This window comes from Microtus ochrogaster (assembly GCF_000317375.1).
Source record: "Microtus ochrogaster isolate Prairie Vole_2 chromosome 14 unlocalized genomic scaffold, MicOch1.0 chr14_random_3, whole genome shotgun sequence".
Lineage (NCBI taxonomy): Eukaryota > Metazoa > Chordata > Mammalia > Rodentia > Cricetidae > Microtus > Microtus ochrogaster.
The window spans coordinates 11,534,257-11,542,767 of NW_004949098.1; the positions used below are offsets into that span (position 1 = coordinate 11,534,257).

The 8,511-nt window shown below is 54.2% G+C and overlaps 1 protein-coding gene across 1 annotated transcript; it reads left to right on the forward strand.

The window, feature by feature from the left end:
• The first annotated feature begins 1,057 nt into the window (after positions 1-1,057).
• Sh2d6 (SH2 domain containing 6) lies at positions 1,058-6,860 on the forward strand. Its single transcript, XM_026787972.1, has 12 exons — positions 1,058-1,098; positions 1,802-1,865; positions 2,641-2,663; positions 3,237-3,297; positions 3,637-3,715; positions 4,176-4,206; positions 4,338-4,362; positions 4,550-4,627; positions 4,752-4,810; positions 5,066-5,210; positions 5,379-5,473; positions 6,744-6,860. The coding sequence occupies exons 2-12, from the start codon at positions 1,808-1,810 to the stop codon at positions 6,858-6,860; spliced, it is 771 nt and encodes a 256-aa protein (XP_026643773.1). The 5' UTR covers positions 1,058-1,098; positions 1,802-1,807.
• Positions 6,861-8,511: the final 1,651 nt, after the last annotated feature.

The following is an 8,511-nucleotide window of genomic DNA, read 5'->3' on the forward strand; positions in this document are numbered from 1 at the left end:
ACCCCAGTCTGTCTATCCAGACACCCCAGTCTGTCTATCCTGACACCCCAGTCTGTCTATCCAGACACCCCAATCTGTCTATCCTGACACCCCAGTCTGTCTATTCTGACACCCCAGTCTATCTATCCAGACACCGCAGTTTGGAGAAAAAATATACCGAGCCCATCTTTCCTGCCAGACTCAGAGACTTGGAGACACAGGGTAAGGCCAATTGCTGAAGACGGAGGCTGGCATAGAGAAGGGAAGCACTGGCTCCTGGGACCTGTCATGTTCCATCCCCCATTTTCCCTGTACCACCAGCATCCCTTCTTGAAGGCTCAGGAGGAGGTAGAAGAAGAGGATAAATATGAGCTTCCCCCCTGCGAGGTTGCGCCCCTCAGCCTGGCCCCTGCACAGTCTCTTGGCTCTAAAGAGGGCTCCTTGTATCTGGGTGAGGATCGAGGAGGGAGAGGCTGGGAGGCTGGGTCAGGGCAAGAGGGCCCAACCATGGAGGAGTCCAGGAGAAGCGAGCTCTCCTCCCTTGCCTGAGCTGGGGTAGGGAAGGAGCTAAACTGACTGCCACCGAATCCTCTTGACTGGGCAAACAAGGAAAGAAGGGAGGGAAAAACTGGAAAGAGAGAGAATGGGAAGGAAGCAGGAGGGAGGAGGGAGGTAACCAAGGCAACATTGACAAAGCAGGAAGCCCGGCCCAGTCCCTAGGGCCTTGCGTTCCCCCCTCTAAATTCTCTGTGCAGCTTTCCAGCCAGGGTGGGAGTGCCCTGAGAAGCCACCACCACTGGCATCTCTCACCCCCTGGGCTCAGTCAGGTGGGGGCAGGGAAGCTGACTGTCTCCAGTTGCCATGGAGATGGGGCTGTCAGGAAGCCAATAAGTAGAGGGGACAGGAGGAGGGAGGGAGAGATGGGGGCTAGGTGGGAAGTGTTGAAAACTGAACAGACTAGGGAAGAACTCCCTCCCTCTCCCCAGTCCACAAAGCACAGAGTCTTTTCCAGATCGTCCTGGGCCTCTCGGTCCACCCCTGCCTCAGCCTACAGTGGCCAGAGGACTCCCCACAAATCCTTCCTTCCCTCCGCGCCCTGCCTCTGGCTACCATTTCCCGGTGAGTGACTCTTCCGGAGGTCTCCTAAGCAAGCCTTCCCCCCCCCCCCCGCATCCCCACTACACCTGTACAGTCTAAGAGCCCTGAGACCTCTGGTGCCCCGTGCAGCAGAAGCCAGAGTCCAATAACCCTGATGAGCTCCTCCCACTTGCCTAGAGGGTCCTTCTGTTCCTTCTGTATCTACCCACTGCTTGACAGGGCTCTCGCTCCTCTCCTCCTCTTGTCCATCCTTGCTGGGGCTGGATGGAAGCCTAGCTTGACCTCACCTAAGTTCTGGGCCCTAGAAGCCCTCTCTGGCAGAGCGGTCAGCTGACCTCCCACCCAGCTCCCTTTCCCACTCTGATCTGGTTACCCGTTTTGAAAGCTATCCCTTTGCTTTTGTATTTTATAGACAAAATATAAAGAAAACAAACACACAGGGAAAGTTCACAGTAAAGAAGGTGTTGTCCTTCTGTACCTCTCTTGTAATGTTTGGTATTTGTTTGTTTGTTCGGATGGGTTTTCTGGGGGAGAGGGGGCTATTGAAAGATAGTCTCCTGGAGCCCAAGCTGGCCTTGAACTCCTGCTCTTCCTGTGTCGACTTCAGGCACGCTGACAGTCAGTGCTGGACTTGAAAGGAGCACACACATAGCTCTACCGCTCCCACTCCAGCCTCCTTGCTCCTCACTTCCCCCCTCCCTCACTAACCCCATCGTTCCCACAGCTGACGATGGCAATGAGCCTGCAGCCTGCAACCCCAAAGCAGGGACCTGGTTTTGGAAGGCGAGGTAAAGCGGTATCCCCCTCTTTCCCTGGCTGCACATTGGGAGGGAAGACTTCTCCACCACAGGCTAGAGTTTTGGGTTTGCCTTGAAACGGGCTTGCTGCACACCTCCTAGCCAGGCATCCTTTTCGCTTGCTGAGCCCCTGAGGCAGTCAGTATAAGTATTGTTACCACCAGTGAACAGTGAGAAGACAGGCCCAGAGACATGAACTGCCGTGCCCCAAGCAGTTCAAAAGCAGATCTGTGATCTCTGGATCAGGTGAGGGGCACCCTAGAATGAAGAGGTCAAATCTAAGGCCCTTCCTGTGTATACTATCCCTCATCCCTGGGGGCCCCTGGGGTCACCACTCTGAGTCTATCCATGCCATGATTGCCTCCAGTGTCCAGAGACTAGCCAGTGACCCAGAGCCCTAGGATGTCAGAACGGGGCTTGAACCATCCTACCTAAAACAGGTTGCAGGAGAGTCAAGGTCAAACAGCTTACTTGAGGCACAGCCCCTCTTCTTCTTAGTTGCTGAAAAACCTTCATGACCTTGAGGGTGGCTGTATTGTATTGTTTTGTTTCTCCCACCATGAAGTCATCTGGAGTAAAGTCTAGAAAATTCAGTGAGAGGTCAAGTTTGGTGATATTTCAGAGTTGCAAAGAAAGAGGATGAGCAAATGCAGTGTGTTCTCCTGGGTCTCCAGAGCTGGCTCTGAGGGGCACTGGGACTAAGGGGGCCCAGGCTCCTCCTCGCCCACCGATGTTCATGAGTGCTGATTCTCCCTTTTCCTTCCAGGGCGAGGTGCACCTGCTAGAGTGGTGAGCGGCTCCTTCTCTACCCTGTAGTCTAGGGAACTTTTCTAGAAAGCTGCTAGGCGTGAATGGACCTGGGTAGCCTAGGGAGAAGGTCTGGTGCAAGGTCCTTCCCTCTCCCACAGGGATAAGCCAGTGGTCCTGGAGGTGTCACCCAGAGCCTCTCCTCCACTCTCTGTGGGAACCCCTAAAAGAGAAGTCACTGAAGAGAGGCCCCTACTGTGTAGATAAGGAGGAGTGTGGTGCCTTGAGCTACCCCTCTCTAATCAGTGGCTTCTTTCATGTCCCCCTTGCCCACTAGCTGAGGCACAGCCTTCTTATTCCCTCTTTGTTTTTTGTTATTGTTTTTGTGGGTTTTTTTGTTTGTTTTTGTTTTGTTTTGTTTTTAAGACAGGGCTTCTCTGTGTAATAGTCCTGGAACTAGTTTTTGTAGACCAGGCTGGCCTTGAATTCACAGAGATCCACCTGTCTCTGTCTCCCGAGTACTGGGATTAAAGGTGTGCGCCACCACCTCCTGGCCACCTTCTTATTCCTAAAAGGCACCACAAGTCTAGTGAAGCCCATGGTCCCATACCTTAGGTAACAGACCTTGAAGAGAAACACAATGAGGACATCTACCTGGAGTGTGAGCCAGAGCCACGTGAGCAAGCACCTGCCCCACCCACCCCCAAAGCCCTCAGCAACCCATGAGCACACTCTCTCTTGACCCCATTTCTGTCCCCTCCAAACCCCACCTGGCTATCTTTATTTCTGCTTTTAATCCAAGAGGACCCACAATGTCCCTGCCAAGGGCTGGGTGGAGCTTCTCATCTGATGGAACTCGGCCACCAAGCTGCTATCTCCCTATGATTCAAAGGGCTCAGGAGAGTCCAGGGCAAAGGGAACAGAACTAGACCGCTAGACTGTCCTGAGTCATGTCTGGTCAGCCTAGACTTCCGGCCTGGTCCCCAGCCAAACCTACCTGCCCTCTCTGTTTTAGTCCCAGCCTTGACTAGAACTCCAAGCTCCAAAGTCCTGATACCCCCAGTCCCTCTGCCAAGAACATCTGGATTACCCAAGTAAGTGACAGCAGTGGGGAAACCCTGGGCACTTAGTTCACTAAGAAAGGAAACCCCAGAGACCAGACATGGTAGCAAATACCTTTCTTTAGTCCCAGCATTATGGGCAGCAGAGGCAGGCAGTTCTCTGTGAGTTCAAGGCCAATCTGATTAACGTAGAGTTCTGGGTTAGCTAATGCTGCATAGTGAGACCCTGTCTCAAGAAGAATGTTTATTAAAAAGATTTATTTATTCATTATGTATACAGTATCCTGTCTGCATGTCTGCCTGCAGGCCAGAAGAGGGCAGCAGACCTCATTACAGATGGTTGTGAGCCACCATGTGGTTGCTGGAAATTGAACTCAGGACCTCTAGAAGAGCAGCCAGTGCTCTTAACCTCTGAGTCATCTCTCCAGCCCCTCAAAAATAATAAAAAGAAAAGAAAAGGTCTGAGCTCTGCTTTCCAATTTGTCCCGTGCAGGTCCATGGTTGCTCACTGGGAGTCTTGGAAGGTAAAAAAAAAAAATAGTGTTCAAGGAGGAAGTGAGCCCGGAGGGTGGGAGGAGGCCCAGGGTGCAGCTTCTAGATGTGGGTAGTAGCTTGGAAGTCTAGTTCTCATCTGACCAGGCCTCCTGTGTCCCAGGGAACGGTGGATACCCCATTGAAAGGTGAGTATGTACACTTACAGCCTGAATGGGATGCTTCTGCTAGGGCTCCCACTCCCTCCCTCCCAGCCCTGCAGACAACAGAGCACCCCCAGGTTCCCAGGCCCTACTTCACCTCATCAAGGGGGTCCTTGCAGCTCTGATTTCTGCCATGGTCAGGCCTGAGAGGACTTTCTTGGGCATTTCCCAGGGTCTGCACTAAATCGGGAAGCTGCCAGTGTGTGTCCCAAGATCAGTTCTCATTTGGATGTCACGCAAGGACTGTCTGGTGCGTCCTCCAAGAGTGCTGAGCCTGGGAACAGACTGGCATGGCGCCCTCTGCTGCTGCCCTTGCCCATGAAGTCTGCTTACCCAATCCCTTCCTGCCTTCAACTCTTTTCTGCTTCTCTCAGCAGGGCGGAGGCTGTCTGCTTCTTCTATAGTCCCTGCCCAGAGCACCTCTGCTGTCGAGGTGAGCAGAAGCTGGGGGCAGACGTGGGTGATCACTCCTGGCCTGAGGCCTGGACCACCACAAGGAACACACACTGAACACAGTGTCCAGCTCCCCCATGCTGCACTCTAGGCCCAGACACTACTTGGTTTTGCTCGCAGGCTCAGTCTGGGGCTGGCAGATGTAAACACAAACAGTTGTACAGCAGGGTTCTCTGCCATCCATGCCCAACCGAGTGCCTGAACACATCTCTGAGTGACTCTGTGTATTATATAGGATGGGAGCCTCCGTGGTCAGCCTTGGTACTCAGGGAACTGTGACCGCCAAGCTGTGGAGAGAGCCCTGCTTCACTTCCAAAAGGTGGACATCTGTGCACTCTTGGCCTTCTCTGAAATCCCTTCTATTCACTGCCCATGGGCTGGTTAGGGTGGCAGCAGGAGGAGGGTCAGGGAGGCACGGAACATGATTGCTCAGCTGGGCTTAGGCAATCAGAAGGTGAAGTTCAGGGTGGGGTCTCCTCCACAGGACGGAGCCTATACTGTGCGTCTCAGCTCTGGACCTCACGGTTTGCAGCCTTTCACTCTGGCAGTGCTCCTCAAAGGCCGGGTCTTCAACATTCCCATCCGGCAACTGGATGGTGGACACCACTATGCCCTGGGCCGGGAGGGCAGGAATCATGAGGAGGTGGGTGCTGGAGGAACCATGGGCCAAATCAGCAAGGTGGACCACAGTGTAGCACCCTGGGCCTGGCCAAGAGCATGTATGTGTCTGGGGAAAACACACAGTTTGCTTCTGGCCCCCACCCTGGGTTAAGCAGAAACGACAGAGGGCGGGGGCCTCTGAGACAGTTCTGTCTATAAGCCTTGCAATATAAGAATCTGAGTTTGTCCCCCAGAACCCATGCAAAATCAATCAAGTGTGGTGGCTTGGGTTTATAATCTTGGTGCTGGGGAGGTGGAAATCGGGATCTTGGGCTCATTGGCCATCCAGCCTCCATAGTGAGCTCCTAGCCAGTGAGAGGCCTTGTCTCAAAAGCCAAGGTGGGGGCTGGAGGGATGGTTCAGTGATTAGGCACACTTACTGGTCTGGACCCAAGTTGAGCTCCCAGTACCCACATGGCAGCTTACAATTGTCCATAACCCCAGTTATGAGAGATTCACTGCCCTCTTCCGGCCTCTGTATGCATGGGTGCTCATACGTAAAACATACATACCCATGAAAACAGATTTTTAAAAAAATCTAACAAAACAAGGTAGCTGGGCATGGTGCCACACACCTTTAATCCTGGCACTTGGGAGGCAGAAGCAGATGGATCTCTTTAGATCCAGGCCAGCTAGAGCTACACAGTGAGATCCTGTGTGAAAACAAAATTAAACTGCATGGTGGCAGCGCACACTTTTAATCCCAGCACTCAGGAGGCAGAGGTAGGTGGTTTCTCTGTGAGTTTGAGGCCAGCAAGTGCATCAGAAGACAGAGGCTGGAACATCTTCACAGACATCTGGCACTGTGGAAAGAGACCCACCTTGTTCTGGGGGAAGTACTTCCTCCTGCCACGGGTTCAGTCTTCCTAGGGTCAAGGTGAGGGCACTGAGACCATCTGGGAGGAGGGAAAAAATCTCCAGGGTTTTTCGCCCCAGCAACTGGTAGACTTTAGCCTATCAAAGCTACCCATCACTCAGATTCCCTTGAGAAAGACCAGGGCAGAGGCCTAGACCTAAAGCAATTGTCACCTAGCTCTGGAAACCCAAGCCTGGCCAGCATCAGAGCACGCCAGGGCAGTTGCAGGCTTGAAACCAGACAGCAAAATGGCATTGCAGTCTCATGGCACAGCGGGGAGAAAAATAGCTAGAAAAAACTGTTGGCCAGCTCCCCCGCTAGGCCCCACGGCTGCCTTAGAAAGTGGCTGGCAGAATAAAGCTCAAGAGACCCCCAGACGCCCCGCCTCCTCCTGCAGCTCTTCTCCTCCGTGGCTGCCATGGTTCAGCACTACACCAAGCACCCACTGCCCCTCGTGGACAGACACAGCGGCAGCCGGGGATTCACCTGCCTGCTCTTCCCCACCAAGCCCTGAGGAAACGGCGGTACACATCTCCACCCTTGGCATATGGTGTGCCCCTTCAGCCTCCCCTCCCACTCCGGGCTGCTTTATTTCCCCTGGCAACCCTCCACTCCAAAGTCCCCCCAGGTTCGAAGTGACAGGCCTTTGAGAAGGGCTGCCTGGGGAGGTTGCCTCTCCTTTAACCGCACTCTTGGGGGGAATAACACACTCTGGGAGGGGCTGCTTTACCAGCACATAGTATACTGTCAATAAACATTTCCTGATTGCATTCTTTTTTAATACCTTTTTCCCCTCTCAATTACGAGTATTACAGTAGGTGTGCCTATGTGTGGGTACCTGCATGTGAGAGCCTGTGTCCTATGAGGCATCAGATACCCTGGAGCTGGAGATGGCGGGAAGGGGTGTGAGCTGCCAGATGTAGGTGTTGGGAAGAGCAGTTTGCGCTGTTAACTGTTGAGCCTCGTGGAAGAATTCTGGAACGTGCTGAGAATCAGAGGTCTTCCCCAGAAGGCCTTACAATTCCCAAGAGTGATGTCCTGTGGGCCTGCCTACTCGATGGGCTAGGCTGCAGAGGGACGGGAAGTGTTTCTGCCAGGTTCAGGCTTTTGTCCATCTAAGAGGAGGAGGCCCAGCCCAATAAACTGACATCTGTTTTTGCTTGCTGGTTTGTCTGTGGCCAAGGAAGGGAAGGAGACACAACCACCCCCTTAAGTGATGGAATGGAGACTGAGGATTTGTGTGACACCTAGTTACTCTACAGGGTTTCTGGAAGCAAGAGAAGGAGATGGCAAGCAGTGGACGCTAGAATATAGGAGTGGGAAGAGCCCAGGAGACAGTCCCGGATGTAAAACCAGAGCAGCTGGGAGCCTGAAGAGTGGACGCTAGAGGCTCTGCGACCCAGAGCTGAGCTGCTTGGCAGGCCCTGGGCCCAGCAGGGATAAGGGGCTCTGGGTTGGGCTGGCAGCCAGCAACCCACAGGCTGGCCCAGAGCAGGGGCGTCTCCGGGCCCTGGCATGGAGCCTGGAACACCCCGTGCCGGAAGCGCCACGTGACCATGACTCCGCAGAAGTCTCGAGCAGCGGGGAAACAAAGGGCAGCTTAGCGGCAGCCTGGCTGGGGGAGGGGGTGGGGGTTGGCACGGCGGGTACGGCTCCCACTGGTGCCCACGCTGCACCCCAGTGGACCGCCTCCCGGGGAACCTGGGGTGTGGCGGTTCAGGGAGGCTCTTGGGATGTCCGGGCGGAAGCCAGGGCCTTGGGATCTGTAAATTCGAGGCGGGGGAGGGGGGCACGTGGGCTGCAGGAGCATTCACGGTCGCCTTCGTTCGTCATCACCCTCTGGCAGATTACCCTTCCTGAGCTGTAATACATGGGAAGATAATTGTCCCTGCACCATCATCAGCCTCCGGTTACGAGGCTTAAGTGAGGCCTTCCACGTAAGAGATGCCTCATGGGCGGCACTCTGGCTCCCTTCTCTCAAACCAGCTCAGAATTCGGGTCAATTAACTGCTACTGACAAAGTCCTAGCAGGAGAGCAGCTTCAAGCTTGGGAGCCAGATCAAGGACGCACCTGTCCTAGTGCTACAGAATGGGGATGGGGGTGGGGGTTTCGTCGTCCCCCGTTGCCCTCCCTTCCATCCCCCCAGCAGCAGCTGGGGCTTTGA

Coding starts and splice junctions, on each gene's coding strand:
- Sh2d6 (XM_026787972.1), top strand. CDS start 1,808: ATGGCAATGAGCCTGCAGCCTGCAACCCCAAAGCAGGGACCTGGTTTT. Junction 3,298..3,636: donor GGAGTGTGAGCCAGAGCCAC/GTGAGCAAGCAC, acceptor TCTCTGTTTTAG/TCCCAGCCTTGACTAGAACT. Junction 5,474..6,743: donor AGGGCAGGAATCATGAGGAG/GTGGGTGCTGGA, acceptor CTCCTCCTGCAG/CTCTTCTCCTCCGTGGCTGC.